Source organism: Budorcas taxicolor, chromosome 19, assembly GCF_023091745.1.
Source record: "Budorcas taxicolor isolate Tak-1 chromosome 19, Takin1.1, whole genome shotgun sequence".
Lineage (NCBI taxonomy): Eukaryota > Metazoa > Chordata > Mammalia > Artiodactyla > Bovidae > Budorcas > Budorcas taxicolor.
In genome coordinates, this window is record NC_068928.1 from 33097022 (window position 1) to 33124063 (window position 27042).

Here is a 27042-nt window from a genome sequence, read left to right on the forward strand (position 1 = left end):
ATAGTGGGTATTTTGTCAGCTAATGTTGGTCTCATCCATGTCAGATACTCATTCTCTCCAGTGTCCTTACTGTCTCTGTGGTCTTTTACTCAATTCCATGCCTCCCCGCCCCGTGTTTTTTTTCCCATTCTCACTCTTAATAATCTAAAGTATTTTGAAATATAACTGCCTTTAGTAAATCACCTTTCTTGAGTCCTTGTTTTAGCAGTTTCATAAAGAACCTGATTTCCTATTTTAAAAAGTATGTTTATTGTTTAGGTTTTAAGGTGATACAAAGTTTGAAATTATTCAGCCATGTTTAAAATCATTGTAAAATGTATTTCTTGGCGAAGATTGTGGAGAGAAATCAGATCACTCTCCTCTGCTGTCTAGCAAATATACGAAGATAGTTTTTTTTTAAGAAAGGGCTAAAAGTGCACCCTGCACATAAAGAAGGAAAGGATACAGCCACTGCCATCAACTTGGAAGAGTGGCATTCAAGGAAGAAATAAGAAGAATCTTGCATAGCTTGGCCTACTAATTCCTGCTTCTACTGTCAAAGAAGCAGTGTTGAAGAAAGAAAGGTTAGTACAGTCCTAGGATTTCTCATGATTGCCCCTGATTTGGGATAATGCAAGTGGAGGTGGTGATGTGGTGATCGGTTGACTTAGGAATCCTCATTATGCCATCCTGTGGTAAGGATAGTTATAGGTGCCACTTTGCAAAGTGCTGAGCCAGAGCCCTCAAAACTGGTTACATGGGTGACTGGTGGAGCCAAGGCTAAGGATCATAGCCCCAGTTGAGTTTTCCCCTGACTCGCCCCATTTCTCTTGTTTCCTCAGGCTGTAGAGAATTATACAGAAAGCCATATCCAGTCCTCCATCTGTAGATAAACGCATACCAGGCAAGGTGGAGATGAGCAAGGAAACCGCACCCCCCCCCCCCCCCCGCCCCATTCTTTATCACACAGTGAGTCTGTGTAAGGCTGCTCATAGTCTGCCTGAGCAGGAGGGTAAAGGATGTCGTGAACGAGGAAAGCATTCTCCTGAAAAGGAAGACTCAAGCAATGCACTGTTCCAAAAACAAAGACCCTTGTGTGTAAAGAAGACGAAAAACAAAGAACATGCCCCATGAATGCTGTGCACTTAAGAACTTAAAATTAATAATGAAGTATTTAAAAACAAAGTAAGACAACCGTATCAGATAAAGCGAGATTGGACATTCCTTTACCCCCAAGTCCACATTTTAAATTCTGTATATAAAGTGAAAGGGAACAAGGGATAAGATAGATGTGGCTGAAAGTCAGACCTTTGTTCTGGAAGAAAGGTCTTGAGATGATCAGAGTGAAGGCAGAAGAAAAGGACAGAGAGATCAAAGCAATTAGAAAGAGGCAGATAAATACGGAGGGCAAATTAAAATCATCCAACATGTCATAAGCACATGTGTTTCCTAGGTGGAAAACCTAGTAAGCGAAAGGAAATGATACTCATAATTAAAAAAAAAACAAAAACCACCTTTTTTCCCCTTTAACATGAGGGAAGAAATCTGTAGGTTGATAGGACATATCTTGCTCCAGGAAAAATTTGCACAGGATGATCAATACTGAGACAGATCCTGGTTAAATTATTATTTAAGTTTAAGGATAAGTAAAAGAATCAGGAATCTAGCAAGCAGAACAAGTCCTTAATAAGAGAAAAGAATCTGACAGAGCAATAGCTACAAAGTTCTGAGGAGAAGAAACTGAGATCCAAAAATATTATATCAGACATGTTTAAAAGCAATAGGCAGACATTTTTAGACCTGAAAACACTGAGTATTTAAAGCTTCTTGAAGAATTTCTCAGAGATGGAACCCAGTTGAATAAGGAATGGAAGCCATGGTCAAAGGATTACAGTAGCCATAAACCCATTCAAGTGAGGGTCCATATGAGACATCTTCCGGAATCATGGTTCCTTAGCGGATGTTAGTACTAAATCTTGACAAAGTAAAATAATGTAAGTCCCCCAAATCAGAGATATGATAAGTATTGGAAGAATGTTTAAAGATATGCATTTGAAAAGTGTGCCTGGAGTGATTTGATGAATTCTAAAAAGGAAAACAGGTTAAAAAAAATTCCTCTTCTCGGTGATTTTCATAATTATTTTCCTTACCCTTTTCACTTTCACCCTTTAGAAAGAATTTTTAAGGAACTGATTTCTTGCATTAAAAGAATATTTAACTGGAATGTAGTAATTCCTTCCATTTTTAAGCCTTATTTCAATTTTTTCTCATATATGTATCTGTATAAAATAAACCAACTATTCTGTATTTAAAAAATACTCTATGTGATTCTTCTGTTTTATTTTTACCTGTATGTCCATATATCCGTGTGTAGAAATAAATGATGTCTGGTAGTGAAACTCACCCCTGATTACAGCTATTGTTATGTGGTGGGATTTGGGGTGATTTGCTACTTAGTTCTGTTAATATATTCCTGGAATTTTTTTGTTAGCAAATGTTTATTATTTTATAAACACAGCACTTACAAAAAGAGTTATTTCTGTGTGAATATCATTTATCATGTTTTCTAGATTTCATTGGAAAAATTAGCCCAGAAGGGAATGGCAGTCCACTCCAGTATTCTTCCCTGGAGAATTCCATGGACAGAGAAGCCTGGCAGGCTACAGTCTGTGGGGTTGCAAAGAGTCGAACATGACTGAGCGACTAACACACACTTAGAGTATTTGGAGAGTATTTGGATGTTTAATTAAGTAGGTACAGAACAACTGAGGTAGTTTCAGATACTATAAAAGATTCTCTGAAATTCAGAGAATCAGAAATTCAGAGAGGTCAACTTATATTTATACATATTAAAATTTAAGTGAAATTAATTTTGTTTTGGACAAGAGTCTCCCTCAGCTGGGAATAAACACAATAAATTATAATTCTGATTGATCTTCATGGGCCAGTATTTTAAATAGCTATGAACTTTATATTACCCCAAGTGAAGGTTTATTACAATAAAAAATGCATTTGATAAATTCGCTTTAAAGCTATTTAAAGATGGTACTAAGAGATGCTGCTGCTGCTGCTAAGTCGCTTCAGTTGTGTCCGACTCTGTGCGACCCCATAGACGGTAGCCCACCAGGCTCCCCCGTCCCTGGGATTCTCCAGGCAAGAACACTGGAGGGGGTTGCCATTTTCCTTCTCCAATGCATGAAAGTGAAAAGTGAAAGTGAAGTCACTCAGTTGTGTCCGACTCTTAGCGACCCCATGGACTGCAGCCCACCAGGCTCCTCCGTTCATGAGATGATGAAAGTCTGTAAAATGTAGGAAATTTTAAAGTTAAGAGTCTGCAGAGATATTTTAGTGTGAAATCTGGTGGAGGTTTTTTTTTTTTTTGTGGTTGTTTTGGAAGTACTACATTTTATCTTTCTTTTCATCAATTGATAGCTATTTGAGTTGTTTGCACTTTGTGACTGTTGTGAATAATATTACTGTGAACATCCAAGCACAGATTTTTCTTTGGCTGTCTATATACCCCTTTATACTCCATGTGCATGCTTCAGTCGTGTCTGACTCTTTGTGACCCCATGGACTGTAGCCCACCAGCCTCCTCTGTCCATGGGATTCTCCAGGCAAGAATCCCAGGGTGGATAGGGGATCTTCCCCACCCTGGGATTAGACCCTTTTCTCCGTCATCTCCTGCGGTGGCAGGCAGGTTCTTTACCACTAGTGCCACCTGGGAAGTTCCATATGCCCCTTTTCTTGGTCACATACTAGGAGTGGAACTCCTGGATTAGGTGCTGGCCCCTTTTGTTTGCCATTTGGAAAACTACCAGACTGTGTACAAAGTGGCCACGCCATCATACAGTATTAGTTTTTAGAAGGCAAATACTTTGTTAAAGATGCACATTTCATGCTTAACTCCCAATATAAAATTGTATTTGTTTTCACCAAGATTTTCATAGTTCATTTAAATTTTTTTCTGAAATTTTAAATGGTAAATTATATATTTATTTATGCATGAGTAGTTTTGTTGTAAAAAGAATTGGCAAGCTGAAATGGGGAATAGTTTGATTTCTTGATGGAGTGAGAGCTTTCAACACTCTGCTTTTCTTATTGTCCTGTGCCCTGGCTTCCTGGGGTTCTCCTCCAGCTGTGGGTACACCTCACCCTCTGGCTTTGGTCAGTCTCCCAGGCAGAGTGGCTGGAGGTAAAATGTGATCCTTGGAAGTTAGTTAGCTTTTGTGGATTGTGTCCTGAACAGTGGTGCCCAGTTGTGGGGGACACAGCTAGGGACCCCAGAGGGTTGCATTTGCTTATGGAAGTTCCACACAAAATCTCCAAGCAGGCCAACAGCAGCCCTGGTTCTCAGTGCTGCATCCAGGGGCATGGCCTTTATCTGATTGCCCCTGGCTGCTCTGTGGAGGGTGGATTTGAGGTGGGTAGACTGAAGCAGAGAGAATGTGTCAGAGAGAGAGCTGGGGAGAAGGAATGTGGGCAATCAGACAGGATACTGCAGCCTTACCACATGCATGATTTTCAGTTATCTCCTCCCATCTGTGGTTTGTCTTTTCAGTCTCATGATAGTGTTCTTTGATGTACTAAAATTTTTCATTTTGATGAAGTCCAGTCATCTACATTTTTCTTTTGTTGTCTTACCTTTGGTGTGATATCCAGGAATTCACTACCAAGTCCAAGGTCAGGAGATTTTCCCTATATTTTGTTTCTAGGAGTTTTTAAGTTTTGAATTTATAATCCATTATGAGTCCAACTTGATTGTTGTGTGTGTGGAAATTCTGTTCTCCAGCACTGTTTGTTGCAGAGATTGTCCTTGCCTGTGGGAGGGTCTCGACAGCCTTAGTGAGGCTGACTGAGAGAGATGTGAGAGTTTATTTCTAGGCTCTTAGTTGTATTCTATTGGAGAAGGAAATGGCAACCCCCTCCAGTGTTCTTGCCTGGAGAATCCCAGGGACGGGGGAGCCTGGTGGGCTGCCATCTATGGGGTCGCACAGAGTCGGACACGACTTAGCAGCAGCAGCAGTTGTATTCTGTTGGTCTGTAGGTCTGCCCTTCTGGCTGTACCATACTGTTGCTTATTTTATATTTGTAGTGAGTTTTGAAATTGCAAAGTGTGAGTTCTCCAACTTTATATATATTTTTTTTCTACAGTTGTTTCGGCTGTTTGCAATCCCTTGAGATTCCACATGAATTTTTTTTTTTTTTTCTGCACCACCTGTCCTGTGGGATCTTAGTTCCCTGACCAGGGATCCAACCCGGGCCCATGACAGTGAAAACACTGAGTCAACGACTGGACCAGTAGGGAATTCCCATCTCCATGAATTTTATGATTTTTTTTTTAAATGTCTCAAAAAAACACTGTTGGGACTTTGCTGGAGATTATGTTGAATGTATACTTAGCTTTGTGTAGTATTGTTATCTTAACAATATTGTCTTTCAGTGCATGAAAATGGGATGTCTTACTATTTAAATTTTCCTTAATTTCTTTTAGCAATGTTTTGTGATTTTTCAGTGTGTAAGTCTTGGGCCTCCATGGTCTAATTCATTCCTGTTTTATTCTTTTGGATGCTATTATAAATGGAATTTTTTTAGGGGGGGGAATTGTTTTCTTAATTTCATTTCCAGATTATTCATTGTCAATGTATAGAAATATAGCTGATTTTTACATGTTGATTTTTTTAAATCTCATAATTTCACCCTATTCATTTATAAGCTCTAACATTTTTTGTGGTTTCTTGAGAGTTTTCCACATATGAGATCATATCATTTGTGAATAGAAATACTTCTTCCTTTTCAGTTTGGATGCTTCTTTCTTTTTCTTGCCTAATATTCTGATAAGAACTCCCAATACGATATTGAACACAAGTGGCTAAAACTGTCATCCTTGTCTTATTCTTGAAACTTTCTGTTGCAGTATTTTTTGTGATATCATTGTGAATTTTACGGAGACAATGGGATCTTATGTCTTGAATCAAGATTTCAGATTTTTGAAGTATTATGAAATTATCAGCCTCAGGGTTTGTTTCATCACCTGTACTAAAAACAAAACCCCATGATTAACTTCAAAATGAAAAGTTGTTTTGTGAGATGTTCATTTAAACCTTGGCCACAAGTAAAATGTCGTGTCTGGAAATACTTTGTAAATACTCTATACAGTATATCATGTAAGGAAATTGAAACCAGATTCCTGACCTTCAAGATACTTAGGTACTTGGGGAAATAAGACAGAAAGCATGTTTTGAGGGTCAGAATTATGTGTTCAAAGCAATATTGCATTCCCTCTCAAGACACTTATTTTTAAGTCTTGATAATAACCTCACAACTCAAGGCATTTATCTTTCCATGTGGCAGTTGCTGAAAGATTTTTTTTTCCCTGCTTGCTTTTATTATTGATTGAACAGAGTGGCTCTTCTAGTCTAGATTATATTACTTCAGTTGTTATGGCATGGTTTTAAAAATAATTATTTTATGGATAGTCTTTAGCACCTTTTAAATTTTCTGCAAATTGAATCTTCTATTGCATCTTTCACTACTTTACCACCTCTACTCCTACCTCCCCTTTTCTAGTAGAAAAGAAAAAACTTTTCTGTTAGAATCAGAACTTTAATAGGACTTAATAGTGAGGTATGTGTTCTCCTGGGGTGGGGGTGGTTTCACTTTGAAAGTAAGTGTAACTGCTCATTCATTTCAAAGTTCAACCAGGGATATTAGCATGAAGTTGTATATTACTTAAACATTTTCAAGTGATTCTTTTCTCTGTGTGTGTGTTAGGCCTCAAGAAAGGAGAACTGGCTATGAGCAGTTTCACCCAGGCCCTTCCCCAGGGGATCATGATTCACTGGACTCCAAGAGACCGCGTCTGGAGCAGCTTTCTGATTCCCATTTCCAGCGGGTCAGCGCTGCGGTCTTACCTTTAGTGCACACGTTGCCAGAAGGGTTGAGGTCTTCTGCAGATGCTAAGAAGGTAAATATTTGTTCTCTTACCCTGTGGAGTTGTCGGTCTGAAATGTGTATTTAGCCATATTCAGGCGCAGTGCCTAAAAGAAAGACCAGTTATTCCATTCACCAAAGGTTAGTGCTGTGGGAAAGTAAAAATTTTGTTTAAACAAAACTAAAAAGCCACAGACTTAATACTCCAGACTTTAAAGTCAGTACTTTTGACTTTTTGGTGAATGAGAAACAATCTGAGGACTGCTGTAAAGAAAAATTGCTATTGAATGACTCTCAAGCATTTTGTACCGGCTTGCTGGGCTATAAAATGTAGTCAGAGCTACTCAAGACTGTCACAGTTCTATTAAATTGAATTTTAAATAATCCCCTTAAATTCAGTTGCAGTTTATTAACTTACTACATGGGAGAAGACATGTTTTAGGTAAGGTTTAACTATGCTTATAATTTTTGTAAAGAAAAATTTTTATTCTCTTAGTGATAACTACTTTTAATATGAGCTATAATCTCATGACCAGCTCAGTGGTAAAGAATCCTTCTAATTCAGGAGGTGCCAGTTCAATCTCTGGGTTGGGAAAAGATCCCCTGGAAAAGGAAATGGCAACACACTCGAGGATTCTTGCCTAGGAAATGATATGGGCAGAGGATCCTGGTGGGCTGTAGTTCATGGGGTTGCAAAAGAGCTGGACATGACTGAGTGGCTAAACAACAGCAATCAGTTCAGTTCAGTTGCTCAGTCATGTCCGACTCTTTGTGACCCCATGAACCGCAGCACGCCAGGCCTCCCTGTCCATTACCAACTCCCGGAGTCCACCCAAACCCATGTCCATTGAGTCGGTGATGCCATCCAATCATCTTATCCTCTGTCGTTCCCTTCTCCTCCTGCCCTCAATCTTTCCCAGCATCAGGGTCTTTTCCACTGAGTCAGCTCTTCGCATCAGGTGGCCAAGGTATTAGAGTTTCAGCTTCAACATCAGTCCTTCCAGTGATCTCATGATATTTCAAACACTGTGTGTTGTGGGTTTATGAGAAGGTTCTATTAAGATCATACCTCTTTTCCTTTTCTGTTTATTGTTACTTGCCTTTCTTTGGTGATGTGCATGTTTCTGTATTATACTTTTATTTTGTTCCTCAGTTTATTGTACTTAACTATCTTGCTTGTCATTAGATCTTCAGATCAGGAATTAACCTGGCACTTAGTAGGTACAGAATAAATATTTGTTTTAGAAAGAATAAACTGATTCTTTAAAATGATTTTTTCACAGAAAGTATTAACCCTTTTACTATCAATATTAATATCTCTTTATCTTTGCTTTTTTGTTCTTAAATCTCTTTCCAAAAAAATTTGTTTGCCTTTAGGGCTAGTGGCCCTTTCCACCATAATATCGGATAACTAAATACCCACACATTTTCTTTGAGTTTTTATGGACTGAACAGTGATTTAAATAAAAGACAATAAATATGTTTGCACCTTATTCTCAAATAGATCAACTGGAAAAAAAAGGTATGTATATGTATACAGAGAGATAAAGCAAATATAGCAATATGTTACAGTTAGTGAAGCTAGATGAAGGGTAATTGAATCCATTATACTAGTCTCTCAACTCTTAGGTAAATTTGAAATTTTAAAAATAGTAAGTTGGGTGGGTAAATCTCTTTGTGATGAGCTAGAAATGAACTTAACTCCTAGGAATATGAGACCCACTTTACCATGTAAAATATCTGTATTATAGTCTGTGGGTTTATAAGGAATGTTTGCAGCATTTAAAAAAGAAGGAAAGAATGAAGTGAGTAAAGGTCTTGCAAGGCTGAATAAATGAACATAAATGTAATTTATAGCTATAGATTTTTTTTGGCAGAGAGCTTAAACGTCATCCATTTATATTAGATGAGAGTACAGCTGATTTCCATTTTATAGTAGAGAAGACAGATGTTAAGAAAAACTAAGTGACCTAGGTAGTGTTTCCTGAGTTGAAATGAAAACCCATGACCTCTGATTCCTAGTCCTGTTTCTTTCCTGCCTAAGCTGTAAGTCATGACTTTCCTTTTATTTTAGAAGTTGGGATTTTGAAAGGGTTAGCATTTGTTAGTTTTTTTCTTCAGTTATAGAAGAATGAAATTGGATAAGCTTGAAGGAAAAAGTTTGTCTCACCAGTTTGTTGTTAATAATTGTGCACATTTTATTGTGCTTACTTTGTGCATTGTGTATGACTTTATTTTTGCTTAAATAGGTTCTGAGGTTCATTTTGTGTCATTAAGTTTACAGTTGTATTTTCGGTCATATTCCATATATGGATATAAAATAACTTGTCACACATGTAGGTTACCTGCTTGTTCATTAGAATAATGACATATTTTTCTTAGCTTGATTTTTTGTTTGTTCGTTTCTTTTTTGTGTTCAGCTTGTGATATTTTAGTTCCCCAACCAGGAAATCAAACCTGTACCCTCAGCAGAGAAAGTGTGGAGGCCTAACCACTGGACCACCAGGGAATTCCCTAGGTTCATTTTTTTGGTTTACATTCTTATTTACTTCCTTAAGGTAAATTCCTGTTAGCGTATTTCAAGGTTTTCCTGGGTGTATCCAGTTTGCCCTGAAAAGGTGGAAAACCAGTTCTTACTGCTGACAGCATGATGTAAGAGCACCCGGTAGCTGTGTGTCCTTCCTGAAACCACATATTTACATTCTTTAAAAAGATCATTGTTAGTTTGATAAATTTTTAACTTGCATTTATTTTCTAAGTTATTAAAATTTAACATTTTTTCATTTATTTTTCCTTTTTTCCTGTTTTATGAATTGCTTTTCATATCTGTTGTCTAGTTTTCTGTTGATGTGTTTTTTATTTTATGTTGAGTTGTTAGAGTTCACGTTTTGCAAATTATTTTTCGCGTTTGCCTTGTAAATTTATTCCTATTTTGTTAAAGAGAAAATTGTTATTTATTTTGATTCATCGATGTTTTTTTAATGTCTTTTGCTGTTGACTTTCCTGTGCTCAGTATAATATGAATACCTTTTGTTTGAGGCTACTTGTGATTTGTTAATAAATCTTATATAAATATTATTATTTGGCTTTCGTTGTGATATGTGGGATAGAAATTTAACTTCCCCCGCCTCAAGTAGCTAACAGAATATCCCAGCACAAAATTATAAACTCCCTGATGGCAAGCCTGTTTTGTTTACCTTTCTGCCTAGTGCCTGTCAGATGATAGGCACTGTAAACAGGAATTTGTTTTTTGTTAAATATTTAACTAGAGATGAAGTCAGTGGGAAATATTGATCTGTAATAGTAGTTCTTAGGGCACAGGTCAGACAGATCACCTGAGGAGCATTTTCAAAATCTGCTGAGTCGAAATGTAATCTGTTTTGGTATTATATGTGTTTGTAACACAAATGATTTCATATGCATATGTAAGAGAATGATGTTAATGTAACATGGAAATCCATGGTGAATGATTGTTGCACGTGAATGTTTTAGAGCTCTAAAGATCAAGCTTTCATAATTAAGAATTAGCCTTCTAGATAGATGAAGACCTTAAAAAGATTTGAAAAGTCTGCATCTATCAGTGGTTTTCATTTAGTGCAGGTAGTAGCTAGTTTAGTTAGTTCAAGAACTGCTCTGCTTTTCAGTGTTTAACTAACTAATGAAGATTGGAATGTTGAAAAGAAACTGTGAGACCTTTTTTCCTGTCCTTTTATGTTTTTAAAGGTTAATCTGCCTGCCAATTCAGGAGACATGAGTTTGATCCCTGGGTCAGGAACATCTCCTGGAGAAGGAAATGGCAACCTACTCCAGTATTCTTGCCTGGAGAATCCCATGGACAGAGGAGCCTGGTGGGCTACAGTCCATGGGGTCGCAAAACGTCAGATACAACTTAGTGACTAAACAACAGCAAAGTCTTTATACCGCAAATCTGATTTTTATTAACATTGTGATGAAGTGTGCTGTTTTGAACTGGAAGCAAATGACCCAAAGGATTAACAGAGGAAGCATAAACTGCAGGGTTTACAGCTATCAAAGGATTGACTGTAGTCTGAATGCAAATGGTATTGGAGCTTTGACGGTATTATTTTATTAGAATTGCTGTTGTTTTGTTAATGCTCTGCTTGCAAAGTTTATAGGTTTTAAGTAATAACTATAATCCTGTTTTCCCCAGAAGCCTTAATTTAGCTATATTATGTTACAGAATATCAGATTTTTCAGGAATATACATGTTACGTTTTAGTTAATCTCTGTTCCATGGTGTTTTGGAACAACTATGTGGGTATATTTAAGTGCATTCTTGGTTAGAACTATTTTTTCTCACTTAGTCATTGTTTAATACATTGAGGGCCCTCTGGTCTTATGAACTGTGCTTATTCTAGACTTCTTACAGCCTAAAGAGAACCAGTGTCTTAATCTGAAATTCATATGCTTTGCAGTATTGCTCACATCTTCACCTTGTACTGGAGATGAGTAGGCTGTGCGAGTGTGCATGCGTGTATTGGCAGGGTGGTAGGTTTTGGGTGGAGGCCTTCAGTCTACTGTAGTCCCTGCTCAGTATGGAGCTGGAGTGAGGAGGTACATTTGGCTGGAGAGATGTTAACATGTGCTGTGGGGCGGGCAGGCTTAGTTGCTCTTTATTGAGGGTGATCAAAGCAACAAAAGTTCTAGGTCATTCCCCAGACTTATGTACATCAGTATTAGCCCTTGGAAACCCTGAAAACTTCTGATAGAAATGGCCATTTGTAGCTGTTAAGTTGGGTGGACACACAGAGTGCGTGTGTTCAGATGTTTTGGAGTGGCATTGCGACAAAATGGCTGAGGAATTGGCATCTTCCTTTGTTGTGATTGCATCATTTTTGCAGAAATTCTCTGTATGTCTCAGTATTGTAGTAAAGGCTGGTTGGCCACTTAACCACCTCAACCTGTATAGCTTTTAGGATCTTCAGGGATATGTCTGAACTGTGAACATCAGTGGTGTGTGTATGTGAGTGTGTGTGTGTGAGAGAGAGGGAGGGTGGGCAGGAAGAAGGGAGAAAATTGCTACTATAGGCTACTGTGTAGAAAGGGAGCACACATGGCTTTGCTAAGTTTTAAAACACACTTTTTTTCAGTTAAGAGAATCTTTTTTTAATGAACCCATCATGCTTTTTAAAAAATATTTTTATTTGTTTGCCTGCACTGGGTCTTAGTTGCAGCACATGAGATCTTTTAGTTGTGGCATGTGGGATCTAGTTCCCCGACCAGAGATTGAACCTGGCCCCCTGCATTGAGAACCAGAGTCCTAGCCACTGGACCACCAGGGAAGTCCCTGTTAAGAGACTCTTGATGCTGACATTGATCTTTAGTGAGAAACCATTTGTTCTTGATTTTCTTCTTTAAAGGACCCGGCGTTTGGAGTCAAACATGAAGCTCCTTCCTCTCCAATCTCTGGGCAACCATGTGGGGATGATCAAAATGCTTCACCTTCAAAACTTTCAAAGGAAGAGTTAATACAGAGTATGGATCGTGTAGATCGAGAAATTGCGAAAGTAGAGCAGCAGATCCTTAAACTGAAAAAAAAACAAGTAAGTGTTTGATTTTACTGCTTAGTACATTCTTGGAATGTTTGTCTCCTTAAAGAAGAGTGTTGAACTTTCCATATTTTTAACTTTAGTTGATGTGCCATTTTAAATTCCACTAGCAGTATCTGAGGGAGGGTTTCCCTCTCTCTTCTTCACTGTTTTAAATAGCTATCCTAGTGCATGTGAAGTAGTCTCTCATTGTGGTTTTAATTTTAATTTCCTTAGTGACCAGTGATGAACATCTCTTTCTGTGTGTGTTGGTCATTTGTATATTTTCTTTAGAGAACTGTTTATTCAGATCCTTTGCCCATTTTTTTTTAAGCTAGGTTGTCTTATTGTTGAGTAAGAGTTCTTTATATATTCTGAATATCCATATATATGATGTGCAAATATTTTCTCTCATTTTGTGGGTTGTCTTTTCACTATCCTGATAGTGTTTATTGATGTAAGAAACTCTTTTTTCCTCTGATTTGTTCAAATTCTTATTGAGCATCTAAGGAGGTATAAAAGTGATTAAAACATGGTAAAAGAGGTAAATCAAATGAATAAGTAATAGAAAGCAAAGTATAAGATTCGTTGAATCATAGCCATCAAACACAAGTGCTTTATGAAGCCGGAGTGAGATTGCTTCCAGCCTGGTGGGTTGTGGTGGGGGTAAATCAGGAGAGGGAGTTGAGGTTAAAGTAGAAAACTTGGTCTGAATTGCTAGTGATACTCAGCTTGGACTCTGTCTCCTTTTCCTCTCTCCCTATCTTAATTTATGAGGACTGTTCATCGTGCTTTTTCCTAGACTTGCCTGCAGTTTTACTTTAACGTCTTCTCCAGAACTAGGTCTTTTTGGTGTTTTAGGAGGTTTGTGAGCAAGTGAGTGTGTTTTGAGGGCTTCCCAGATGGCTCAAGCGGTAAAGAATCCACCTGCAATGCAGGAGATAGGGGTTTGATCCCTGGGTCAGGAAGGTCCCCTGGACAAGGAAATGGCAACCTATTCCAGTATTGTTGCCTGGAAAATCCCATGGACAGAGGAGTCTGGCAGGCTACTGTATGTTTTGAAGGATTCTTGACTTTTGTTCCTGATGTTTGATGGTTTTGAATCTATTCCATTCTGGTTTGATCTGGTGCCTTTTTGGCTGGAGTGTCTTGCATAGATTTCTTTCCTGGAGCTTTTTCTTCAGCTTCCTTTTCATTAGCAAGTTTTGGTTGTTTTCTGTGGAACCTTTCTACCACTTGCAGATATACTCCAGAGTTTCACGTCCTCCTCTTCGTCTTCTTATTCTGCATCTTCTAAGAGCTGTCCACTAATAACTACAAGCCCTGAACCACTTTTGGACCACAGTTGGCGTTCAGCCCCCAGGGACAAATTAGCATGGCCAGGGTTGCTTCGTTGGGACCACCTCTGCTCTAGCAGTGTGCACTTCATCCTTTGCACCAGCCTTGGAACTGACCTCTGCAGAGAGGAAAAGGAGACAGAGTCCAAGCTGAGTATAACTGACCTATGTCAAGATAACTGCTCATCTTCATCATAATCCACTTTAAAGTCATCTTTATTGGTCTTTAGTTGACAACTGAAAGGTGGTTCCAGGGCCCCAGGGGCACACCTGTAGGTGGGAGAGACAGTGGGCAGAGGTGAGTGACTGTACTTGCAGAGGGCGGTAAGCAGGATGGAGTCACACCAGGGCAGAAAGCTTTCAGTTTTAACTGTGATGAAGTCCAGTTTATTTTTTCTTTCATCACTTGTGCTTTTGGTGTCATATCTAAGAACCATAATCCTCGTTGCCTAATCCAAGGTCACAACGATTTATACCTATGTTTTTTTCTCTGGGTTTTATAGTTTTAGCTCTTACATTTAGGTCAGCATTTTTGGTGAACAGAATATCTGTAGTTTTTGTATGTGACTACCCTGGGATCATTAAAAGAGTTTATCATCTTTTAAGAAATTTTATAGTTTCTCATCACATTATTCTTAATCTACCAGAACTTGAGTTTTTGTGTCTGCCTCAAGATAAAAGTCAATATTTTTCCCCCATATTAATAATTTATTAAAAAGTTCATCCTTTTCCAGCTGTACTTTTAGCTCTATTATAAATCAGGTTTGGACTGATTTCTGGGCTTTGTGTTCTTTGTGGTATTGATGTAGAAATGTAGTAGATATCTGCATTTTTGATTTATCTCTTTTTCCTAGTAGTTCTCAGTTTAAAAGAAGATTGGGATAAAATTGACACGCAACATTATATAGCATCTTGATTTTATATTTATATATATTGCAAAATGATCTCCACAGTAAAGCTAGTTAACCATCTCTCACTACATATGGTTACAGATTTTTTTTTGTTTTGATGAGAGTTTTTAACATCTACTCTCTCAGTAACTTTCAACTATACAATAAACTGTTAAGTATAGTCACCAAACTATGGTCAACTATAGTTTATATCTGCATCCCTTACTTACTTTATAATTGGGAGTTTATACTTTTTGACTCCTTTCACCCATTTGGTCCATCTCCGCCTGCCCCTGCAACCACCGGTCTATTTGAATCTATGAGCTTGTCTGATGTCTGTCTGTGGTTTTGTCCCAGGGCTACTTAACTGTGAAGAACAAAATGTGATTTCTTGAAACCTGTTTATTTCTTTCTCTATACCTACTTAATGGACATTCTGAAAGAAGGCCTTCTGAGCAAAGGAATGAAAGGGCATGGTTGGAGACCTCATTAACATGAGAATGATCTCAGAACCCTGAATACTATCGTTTGAGGTTGCGTGAGTCCTTTCTGTTCCAAAGTGGAAGTGGACCTCAAAGCTTCCCTCTTGAAGGATTTTTATCCTTTCATTGGGTGTGGTCTGACTTACATGATGAGGAACCTGACTCTCAGTCTTACTTGGAAATGTACATAATCTTTTTCTGCTGGGCCTTTAGTAGACTTACCACCTTTTACCTTAATGCCTTTTATATTATATCCATGTAGCTGTTTGTTGAGCATTTACTAGGTATCAGTTGGGGTGATGGAAGACAAAAAGCAGTGAACTAAGTTCAGTCCCTACTTACTTCAGTAGGTGATACTCACTGACCATTTATAGTTGTGCTTGACATATACTGAGTCCTGTAATCCTCTCAGAAAGCTGTGTGATAGGTAGGATGAATATCCCCACTTTACATATGAGGGGTTTGTACACTTCCTCCAGATTGAGGTAAGAACTAGAAAGGGTCTTTGGATCAAACCACTTGTAAAGGGTGACCCTAGGGCTGAACCTGGGCAGAGTAGTTCAGATAGCCTCCTGCGTTGTGGCTACACATACTAGCAGTTCATGAGCTTTCGACTTTGCCACCTCCTCACTGTAGAATATAAAGTCTGATGGGGGAGTGGGGTAGAGGGTGGTGCTGTGCTGAGTTAAGGGTTAACCCTTCAGTGTTCTACCATGCTGTCTCTGCCAGACATTAGCAGGTACTGTGTGTCTATAAGGCAGAACAGCATTATTCCAGGGACGCAGAGGGTCCTTGTGATAGAGGCAGATGTAGTACCTTCATACATTTAGATTCTCGTACTTAAGTTGTGGTTCAGGTGCCAAGTTTTGTCTGACTCTTTGCAACTCCATGGACTGCAGCACACCAGGCTTCCTTGTCCTTCACTATCTCCAGGAGTTTGCCCAAATTCATGTCCACTGAGTCAGTGATGCTATCTAACCCTCTCATCCTCTGCCCGCTCCCTTCTCCTCCTCCCTTATTTTTTCCAGCATAGAGTCTTTTCCAGTGAGTCGGCTTTCCGCATCAGGTGGCCAAAGTATTGGAGCTTCACTTTCAGCAACAGGTCTTCCAATGAATATTCAGGGTTGATTTCCTTTGGATTTGACTGGTTTGATCTCCTTGCCGTCCAAGGGACTTATGGGTCTTCTCCAGCATCACAGTTCAAAAGCATCAGTTCGACACTCAGACTTCTTTATGGTCCAGCTCACGCATCCGTAATGACTACTGGAAAAACCATAGCTTTGACTATACAGACCTTTGTCAGCAAAGTGATGTCTCTGCTTTTTAAATATGCTGTCTAGGTTCTGTCATACCTCTCCTTCCAGGGAGCAAGTATCTTTTAATTTCATGGTAGCAGTCACTGTCCACAGTAATTTTGGAGCCCAGGAAAACAAAATCTATCACTGCTTCTACTATTTCTCCATCTATTTACCAAGAAGTGATGGGACCAGATGCCAGGATCTTAGTTTTTTGAATGTTGAGTTTTAAGCCAACTTTTTCACTCTCCTCTTTTACTTTCATCAAGAGGCTCTTTAGTTCCTCACTTTCTGCCTTTAGAATGGTATTATCTGCATATGTGAGGTTATTGATATTTCTTCCAGCAATCTTGATTCCAGCTTGTGATTCATCCAGCCCAACATTTCACATGATATACTTTGTATATAAGCTAAATAAACAAGGTGACAGTATATAACCTTGTCATACTCATTTCCTAATATTGAATCAGTCACTTGTTCCATGTAAGGTTCCAACTTTTGCTTCTTGACCCACGTATAGGTTTCTCAGGAGGCAGGTAAGGTGGTCTGGTATTCGCATCTCGTAAACAATTTACCAGTTTGTTGTGATCCACACAGTCAAAGGCTTTAGCTTAGTGAATGAAACAAAAGTAGATGGTTTTCTGGAATTCCTTAGCTTTCTCTGTGATCCAGGGAATGTTGGCAATTTGATCTCTAGTTTCTCTGCATTTTCTAAACCAAGCTTGTACATCTGGAAATTCTCATTTCATATCCTGCTGAAGCTTAGCTTGAAGGATTTTGAGAATAACCTTACTAGCATGTGAAATGAGCACAGTTGTCCAGTAGTTTGAACATTCTTTGGCATTGCGGTTCTTTGGGATTGAAATGAAAACTGACCTTTTCCAGTCCTGTGGCCACTGCTGAGTTTTCCAAATTTGCTGGGATATTGAATACAGCACTTTAACAGCATCATGCTTCAGGATTTTAAATAGCTCAGCTGGAATTCCATCACCTCCACTAGCTTTGTTTGTTGTAGTGCTTCCTAAGGCTCACTTGACTTCACTCTCCAGGTTGTCTGGCTCTAGGTGAGTAACCACACCGTCATGGTTATCGTGGTCATTAAGACCTTTTTTGCGTAGTTCTGTATACTCTTTCTGCTTCTTTTTAATCTCTTCTGCCTCTGTTAGTCCTTACTGTTTCTGTCCTTTATCATGCCCATCCTGGCATGAAATGTTCCCTTGATATTTCCAATTTTCTTGAAGAGATCTCTAGTTTTTCCCATTCTGTTGTTGTTCTCTATTTCTTTGCACTGTTCATTGAAGAAGGCCTTATCTCTCCTTGCTATTAGATTCCCTTCTTGTTTTGCTTTAAATTTATCAGAATTAGAATACAAAAGGGTTTATCTATCAAAAGATGACTTATGCTGTTTAGTTATTAGTCAAAATAAATCTGGTTGGGTTCATTAGGGCCTTTGGGTCCTTAGACCCTGGTCGGTTAAGTGATTACCCTGTAGAATCAGCGAAGTGTTGCTCAGAAGCATGTGTTGTCTCTGGTGAATAATTACTGGTGGGGCTGACGTGCAGCAGATGCCTGACTCTCCCTTTCTGGGTCTCTTAGCAACAGCTTGAAGAGGAGGCCGCGAAGCCTCCAGAGCCCGAGAAGCCTGTGTCTCCCCCTCCTGTGGAGCAGAAGCACCGCAGTGTTGTCCAGATTATTTATGATGAAAACCGGGTAAGTTCACGCCATTCCGTGGCAGCTCAGGGCTTGAAGACCACTGGGCTGTACCTTCTCCAGTTGTCTCTGTTCTGTGGTAATGTTAACTGTATTAAAGCCTGCTTTCTGCTATAATTTTTAATGTTCTTAAATTTTGAAGCTTGGTGCTTTTCTTTACATACTGAAGAAAAGTTGATAGTTGTGTCTTAAATTATTTAATATTTCATATTCATGTTATATGGTATACTTATTTTTGACAGTATAATTTTATCAGCCAAATCTCCTGTTGTATAGTGTGAAGTATGTAGCACACAATGCAGCTGTTCTGTGGTTTTTCACTTTATAAGGGACATTTGATGCCAAGTACACCGTTGTAGTAGAGAATGTGTCGTTGGATATGGGAATGACTTGCATTATCTGCTTCAGAACTGAGAGTTGGGGTGTAGTTTGAATTTTAGTTATAAAGTATGAGGCCACTGACCTTTAGGTAGACTTTGCCTTTTTAGGTCTGTTAAAACAATTTCTTCTTTTATGCTTATAATTAAAAAGTGTCCACGAATTTAGGAAAGCTGGGCCTCAATTCTATGAATAACTTTGTGATGTTAAAGTTGGTTTTTGACCAGAATCCAGCCCAGGAACTAATAGTTAAAGGGAAACCAGCTTCCCCCTAATGTGAAGAGAACCTTGTGACAGAGCTGGTTATCATGGGTCTTCTAGAAGCCCCTGTTGAAGGAAGAATTCCATGCTTTATGTACCATGCTAGAGAACTGGTTTGTCAGCTATAGGCGACCATCAGCAGAAGTTGGGGATTGTTGTTTCAGTTGTTTGCCTGTTGTGAGTGGATTCACCAGAATCAGTGCATCTTGTACAGGCAGCCTACAGCTATATTATCCCAGATCCTAAAGGAAATGGCTTTGAGAAAAGCAGCTGTGAGCTAATCATTAGGTAAGCGTTTACACGAGTGATCTTGGAGTCAAGTGCGCATGGATGTGTATGTATAGATGGATAACTGAGTCGTCAGACACCCAATACTTAAGATGATGGTAATTGTCACCAGGAGGCAGAAATACGGGTTAATCACCAGTTTCTTGACTGGGTTCAAAATCAGTCCAATTTATTGGACAGAACAGCCTCCCTGAGGGTGAAAGGCAGTGGGTGGAGTAAGTGATGAGGATCCCTCAGGGCATGCCTGGAGGGTAGGGATGTGCCCCAAAATGGATTTTATAGAAAGTCTCCTGCTTTTATAAAACACGCTAGAACAATAAAGCACTTCTGTGGGCTGATTGGCTGCAGGTCAGTTTGTGACTCAAGGGTAAAGTAAATAAGGATCAGAGCCGGTGATGATGGAGAAGGTTTTTACAAAACACTGAATTCTTAGTATGAGTTACTTTTCAAGTATGTTGAATCCAGTGCTATTTATTAATTGATTGAATTGCTTAATTAGCCTTCTCTTACAGGCTTAATAAACAGTTCCAGTGTTAGTGGGTTCTGCGGTTGCCTGACTAGGATGTGACAGAAAATTCGGTTTGTGTTTAATTTATATATGTATGCTCTTTCTCGTTAGTTAGTGTGGTATGTGTTCCTCGATGCCCATCAGCAGAGCCAAAAGTTCCTTTTGGACCTCTTCTTGCCACTTCAGCATTTATACACTCAGCCTGTTACACATTCTGTGTAGAAGAGAAGAACCTAGCTTGAAATCTGTGTTAATATTAGACTTACAGTGAAGATTGTTTTTAACTCAGTAACCATAGAAATCATCTTTTAAAACAAATTCCTTTTGTATCCGCTGTTGCTCGTTGTCTGCTGTGGTAGTGCTTGTGCAGTAGGTCCTAGATGGTAGCGGGGGTCTCCAAGGGGCAGGGTGGAGGTCCTCGGGGGCGGAAGTGGAGCACTCAGCCTTCCTCTCTCCTGACCCTTACCCGAACCTTTCTCCTCACCAGCTGCCTTTTGTCGGACCTTCGCCCCATCTGTGCTTCTTTTCTTGAATGACCTTACTCTTTTTGACACAGAAGGCAGAGAGCAGTGGTTGGTGACAAGGGTCATCCCCTTCTTGTTTGTCAGCAGCACATGCTGGTTGCAGTTAAGCCTAACATGTCTTGAGAGACTGGGGCCATGATCTGAGAGGCGACTTCTGTCTTTTATTTAGGACGTTAGTGGGAAGCAGAAAACTGCTCACGCTGATGGTTAGCTTTAAAACTGTCTTACTGAGAGAAAAAGTGCTCTGCATCATAGTTAAACTTGAGGCCAAGATTCATTTAGTCTCTAAACAGACTCTTCTCAACTATTTTTAATAGTTTAATTGGCTGTCACCCTTCCCAGTGGTAGATCCCAAAAATATTTGTCAGTGCTCTAATTTCAGTGTTACAATATATATTGAAAGAGGGGTGTGGAGTGTAGTTTTCAAAACCATTTATGCTTTGGTTGAATGATTTGCAAGTTACTGTGGCACTAGTTTCACTAGAAGAAAGAGAGATTGACAATAGAGAACGTACTCAGTGCCAATAACCCCTGGTCACCGAGGCCATTGTCTTGGAAACTGTCTATTTCTCTCTTTTTGCTACTCTGCAAATTTGGTTAATCAATGAGGAGCCTCAGTCCTGCCTCCTGAGTGTTGGTCTGGACAGTTGCTTCTCTCTTCCTCCTCTGGCACTAGCTTATTTTAACCCATCACCTCGCATAGGTGCTCAGTTTCCTTCCTTCATTCTTTACTTTCTAATCCATCCTTCATATTTGAGATCCCCAGTGTGATTTCCAAATAGAACTTTTTGCTGATTCCCCCCTTTCTCCCAAGTAGCCCAGCCTTTTCATCAGGGCTCACGTGCCTGCCTGGCCAGCCTGCAGGCCTGGACTCCTTTCTTAGCACTACCAGAACAGGTGTGAGTGTCCCCTTGATGACAGTGCTTTTTACCCTGTGATGTTGCCCCAGTGCCAGGCGTCCCTGTGTCTTGCTTGTCTTGTCTGTCGAGTGCAATCACTTCAGGACCCAAAGCAAGGATCATTTTCTCTGTGAGCCTTCCAAGACTCCTTATCCTCCACACCAGAAAATCAGTCTTATTCATTGTTTCCTTAGGGTCTAGCAGGTGCTTGGCACATGGAACATATTCAGTGTATGTTTGAGGCATTAATTACTTCTATCTGCAGATTTAGAACAAAGTTATATAAATGTGAAGGTTTTAAATTAAAATATTTCTGCCAAACAATTGACAAGTTAATCTATTCTTAGCAATTAAGCCAACATTAAGTCAAATATTTAATAAAATTTTGCAAAACTTAAATCTTGGAATATGCAAACACTTTCTAAATATCAGCTCTAAAATTAGTCCTGAGGAGGTAAGTGGATACCAGTAAATATTTGCCATAACATAATTTCCCCCTTGTCTACCAGTATTATTTGTTTACAGTTCCACTTGGCCAGCTTGTTCTTGGTTGAAGAACAGGCTGTAGACTGTATAGGGGTAGAGTGCCTCGAGAAGGCAAATTGAACAACTGGCAAGTGCAGATTATCTAGATTATCTAGAGAGATTATCATTGAAGGTGCTAGATATTTCCAAATTTATGACCTGTGATTATGTTATTTGTGTGTTATTTAATACACGCCTTATAGTTAGTAAATGTGAATTTTCTGGTATGTACATTTGGCTTTTTGAGAACAGTTGTTCTCAACTGCAGGCTTTTTTGATTGTTATAACTTGTAGGGGGGTAGAGTGCTGGTGGCATCTAATGGATTGAGGCTGGGGTACTGCTGAGTAGCCTGTAATGCACTGGGCAGTCCCCATAAGAAAGAGACATCTGGCCCAAAATGTTAATGGTACCAAGGGCACAAGTCTGCCTTAAAACTGTCAATAGAAATAGAGTTCACGCTGCACATTGTATGGGTTATTACAGTTTTGCATTTGACATTTTTGATAGGTTTATTTCTCATCTCAATAACATTTTGAGTTTCTTGGAGTTCAGAAAGTACATTACACTAGTTTGAGCTTTCTACACTGGTTAAACATACTTCTTTTCACATAATATATGCTAAGTAGATCTTTGACCGATTGACTGATAAATGAAAAGGAGAATGTTTATTTTAAGGGAACATCTTTCTTTACACTTGGGGAGCTTGCTTGATTTCATTCCCACGATGTCTCACATCAGAAGTCCTGGAGAATTCCCAGTCTCAGTGTGTGGACAGTGGGAGTCTGTAGTGGACAGGGAACCCTCGTGACCAGTGAGCATGTGTTGGGCAGAGAGAGCTGAGAACCTTGACACTGTTACCGGATGTAGAGTTCCAGCTTAAATAGCTTGAGTGTCGAATTTTGTTGTATTTCATTTGTCTATTAAAGGTAGATTTCTGTTAGATAGCACTTTGGTCTAGGTGATTTAACTTTTGAAAAAGACATGTGCTGGTGGTGGTTTAGTCACTAAGTTGTGTCTGACTCTTGAGACCTCATGGACTGTAGCCTGCAAGGCTCCTCTGTCCATGGGATTCTCCAGGTAAGAACACTGGAATGGGTTGCCATTTCCTTCTCCAGGGGATCTTCCTGACCCAGGAATCTAACTGGGGTCTCCTGCAAGACAGGGAGATTCTTTACCAACTGACCTATGAGGGAAGCCCAGAAAGGCATGTAAAAGTATATAATTCAACATTTATTCACTAATGAATACTTTGAGTAATTCAAACTAGTTGTTTTGTCTGTTATTACTAAGATTTTCTTAAAACTAGAGAATATACTCATTATAAGCTTTTCTTCAAAGAGATCAGTTTGTTCTACCATGGTAAAGATTGCCAACTTTATGGTATTTTGTGTTTTTAAATCATCTTTAAAGATATTAAGAGTTGAAGTTTTAAACATGTTTGAGGGATTCATTTCTAATAGTGAATCTCTGCTTCCTCTCCTTGGAATCTTATTAGTAATATCTGTTTGCTTTTAAGAACTTAGCAATTCTGTGGATTTTGGTTTCAAAACACATGTTCAGATTTGACTGATTTGGTGAAGGAGTTACAAAAACAAAATTAGTATTTTAGCCTATCATATGAAAGAAGAATATTTGGAAGTAAGGATAAGTTTGACTATAGATTGGTCTTTGGGTAAATATTATTGAATTAGAAGTAATTTTGCATTTAGGTAAAGTAATTTTTACTTATATAATATAATAATATTTTTATCTGTAGAAAAAAGCGGAAGAAGCTCATAAAATATTTGAAGGTCTTGGTCCGAAAGTTGAACTGGTGAGTAAAAAATTTTTTTCGTGTCTAGTGCTCTTTTTGAAGCAGTTTTTCTTGGGATAAGGTGGAGTATGGTCGCTTGATTTCAGGATGAAAGTAATGTGGCCGGGCAGTAAGGGTGATAAGCTTGAAATAACGTGCACAAACTTGGGACCTTGCAGAGGCATTTTCCTGATCGTGTTTTTGCCCGAGCAGCTGTTAAATCACTGAGGTAGAAGGAGGAAGAAGTAATAGCAGAAATGGAAAACTCTTTGAATCATCTTGTTAGGGTAATAATGGCATTTAATCCTCCTTTGTCTTTCAGAGTTAAAAAAAAAAAATCTATGAGTGAAGTGACTATGGGGTACAGTGGATTTCATTGTTAGCAGATGGGGTGGACAGAGTTATCACAGAGGCCAGCTAAGTCTGGAGGTTGTGGCTGAGTGTTTGTGTGTAGACCCATTAGCAGTACTTTACCTGAGCTTCCATTGATGTGTAGGGAGTGTATCTTTGTCTCTTAGTAGGCAAGTATACAACATTTTGTTTATAAATGTTTGGTTTATTTTATAGCCACTCTATAACCAGCCGTCAGACACCAAGGTGTACCATGAGAACATCAAGACGTAAGTATTGATCATCTTTGGAGTTCTTCAGTTAAAGACCATATATTCTATAAAGAGACCATTTTTACGTTATCTGCTGACATAGTACTATAACGTAGTGTAGGTGTGTTTTAGATTTGTGTAATTTGCTGTTGTTTTACTATATGTTATCTTCCTCTGGCTTTTTGGGGGTTGGGGTAACAGCTTTGAGTTTCCGAGGCCAAAAAATAAAATAAATGATTGCAAAGAACTAGCTGGTTTTATGATCTGCTAGTAAAAAAGGTGGATACTTAACATTGAAATGGCTTACCTTGAGGCTTGAATTTTTTGCCTCCTGTTTTGTCTTTTTTTCAGTGGAGTACCTGCAAGGCGCATGATGAAGTAAGATAATGAAGCTTTTTCATTTAAGACTAGTGATGACACCGTCCCCCACCAAGCCACATCTGCCATTGCAAAGTAGAAGTGCCACGGATCATTTTATCATTATTCAAATCCTATTCTAGGGAAATCCCTTCCATGACTCTTGCTAATGACGGTATTTGTAGACCCTTCTGCCGTTTCATGCCCTGGTGCCTCGGAAGCGCTCAGCCCTCACGTGGGTGCGGAGACTGCTCCACAATGTAGCTGGCTTAGCCTTGCTCCTCCCAGACACCAGGCCTTTCTGGATGCACATTTTGGAATAAGAAAATAAGTGAAAAGAAAACCTAATTTCTTGATCTGATTGAAGTAAGAGAGGAAGCTAGATAGGTATCTTTTTTTTTAATTATCATATTTTAAGAGAATTTTAGATGAATTATTCTTAGTTTGTAACAAAAATGTGATAGTGATATTTCTTCTTTATTATGTTTTATTAACTATAACCAGAACATTATACTTATTTACTAGTACATTACTAATGAGCACATTTATATATATATATATATAATTAAAAAATTTTTTTTCTTACTGAGAGTATATGCAATAGTTGGCTACTTTGCAGAACTGGTGGCAAATATAATTTGCATGGTAGTATGCATGACAGAAACTGAAATTTGAATGATTTTAACTTTTGTTAACTAAGTGGTTTATAATAAAAGTCATATACCTAGAATTTTTCTGTGAGATGCTGCTATGGTCTTGACAACCCTTAGAGCTAGGTTAGGCAAAACATATAAAATATACCTTGTTTTGGAACTGTTTAGCTGTTCTAACATTTTTAAAAAGGAAAATAGCAGATAAAAATCTAGTTGGCTACTTTTAATAATTTTTTTTTCCACAAAGCTTCCATTATGTTTGTGTTCTGTCTTTTCCCTGATAGTCGCTCCAGAGCAGCCCTGTCTGATTTATTTCATATTAGCTATCTTCCTGCTATAGTGCTTAGCACACTGTCCTGAGAAGGAGTTCTTCATGTAAATTCTTAGGAACAATTGTAAATTATATTTATTGATTGTCCTTTGCTGTTGAGTAGCACATAATTACAGCGAGAGCAAACTGCATACATGGCAATGCTTCCACTGCACACCATCTTGTGAAGTACCGTCTACTCAGCTACATGTGTCCGTATGGATCGTTCAGTAGCTGTTCTGTCATCATCATCATTTGCTTTGTATGAAATAGCAAATGTTCTTTCAGTAATTCTTTTTAATCTGTTGGCTTCTTTTCCATATGGCCAGCTCCTGACTGTTCATGCTTATTTAAGTGGAGCCAGTGTCAGTGTTAGTCCAGAGTGGCAGATAACCAAAAAAATTACTTCTACTTGCCTTGGCTTTGTATTTATATTTGAATAATCAGCTTGAAATCCTTTCTGGAAGTAGGTGGGGTATAAATATTTATATTTGAACCTGCATGCCATTGTTTTTGAAGGTTACAGTGCTTCATATTTGAAAAGCGAAACTGTTAAGTTATAAGGGAGGGCTTGCTGTCCTGTCACGTTGCCCCCATGACTTCTTTAGAGTGGACTGTGTTGTTTCTGTGCCTGAAGAAAGCCTCTGTTTAAGGCAGAGTCAGCTCTCTGTGTTGGTACACTCTGAGGAGGCAGGGCAGCGTGGACCTGTGTTAGGAGGTAACTGCGAAAGCTTGGCCTCCTCTCTACCTCCCTCCTCCCAAGAGTGAACCAGTGTGCTTAACCTCACTAGAATTCCTAAGAAGAATCAGTAACTGTTATAACTTGAAAATAATATTTGCCTTATGAATGTAATAGTTGAAAATGAACTCTTTGTGTTAAAGCCTTACTATAGAATGGGAGGAAATTTAGTCCTAATTATTGGAGGAGTCTTGTTTTGCAGGGTGAAAAAATTAGGATTAACTTTGATTATATTGTATATTCTTAAGTGATCTTTGCTTGTTTTTCAGTGTCTCTGAAAACAAAGTGAATGCACTATTGTACTTTTTCTTAATGTCATACAACCGTATTTTTCTCTTCTAGAAACCAGGTGATGAGGAAAAAACTCATTTTATTTTTTAAAAGAAGAAATCATGCAAGAAAACAAAGGGTGAGGTCCTATCCTTGTTCACTGAAATTTGTTCAGCTTTCCCGTCCGTGCTTCTTCAGGCATTCGCTTTCCCATTGTTAGTGAGAACGGTTCTTGACCACACTTGAGAGCAGGTGCTGATTGGTAACTATAAATGTGACTTACACATCAATCTGAGTCTAGTAACATTTTGATATCATAAATCACATTTAATATCATTATCAAATTTTCTCGGTCATCTGTGTATAGCATTTTCATCTAGCCAAAATAAAGAAAATGGTGAGTAGTTTAAAATATGAAAGAGAAGTAGGATGATCTCATTTAGTCTCTTAACCTCAGACAAATTGGGTAAGTTACGGTCATGCTGATGAGGCATCACTGTTCTTTCTTATTAGAAACTGGGTCAGCTAAAGTTCAGCTTTTTCAGATTCACGGTATTCTTTGTATTTATTATGACTTACAGTCTAAAAATTTTGTGGTTATAATCTTCATGGAAATTAAGTTACAGAAAATATGATGCCACTGTTCTTTTATAGTGTGTTCGTAATAATTTTAGACTGTTAATTCATTTGAATGGTTTCTTACTGAATAAATGATATATTTTGATTCACATCAGAAATGAACTTGTACCTGGTATTTAAG

At 38.6% G+C, this 27042-nt stretch overlaps 1 protein-coding gene across 12 annotated transcripts in view; it reads left to right on the forward strand.

The window, feature by feature from the left end:
• The window catches only part of NCOR1 (nuclear receptor corepressor 1), a 113618-nt gene that overhangs the window by 19712 nt on the left and 66864 nt on the right, over window positions 1-27042 (forward strand). For 10 of the 12 annotated variants that reach the window (XM_052658700.1, XM_052658709.1, XM_052658704.1 and 7 more), the window contains exons 4-10: window positions 6754-6946; window positions 12294-12476; window positions 18062-18175; window positions 23316-23372; window positions 23919-23971; window positions 24305-24331; window positions 26355-26421. In XM_052658700.1, the coding sequence (XP_052514660.1) occupies window positions 6754-6946; window positions 12294-12476; window positions 18062-18175; window positions 23316-23372; window positions 23919-23971; window positions 24305-24331; window positions 26355-26421 (694 nt within the window). The remainder of the gene's footprint in view (window positions 1-6753; window positions 6947-12293; window positions 12477-18061; window positions 18176-23315; window positions 23373-23918; window positions 23972-24304; window positions 24332-26354; window positions 26422-27042) is intronic. The other 2 variants (XM_052658702.1, XM_052658706.1) reach the window with 1 other exon arrangement.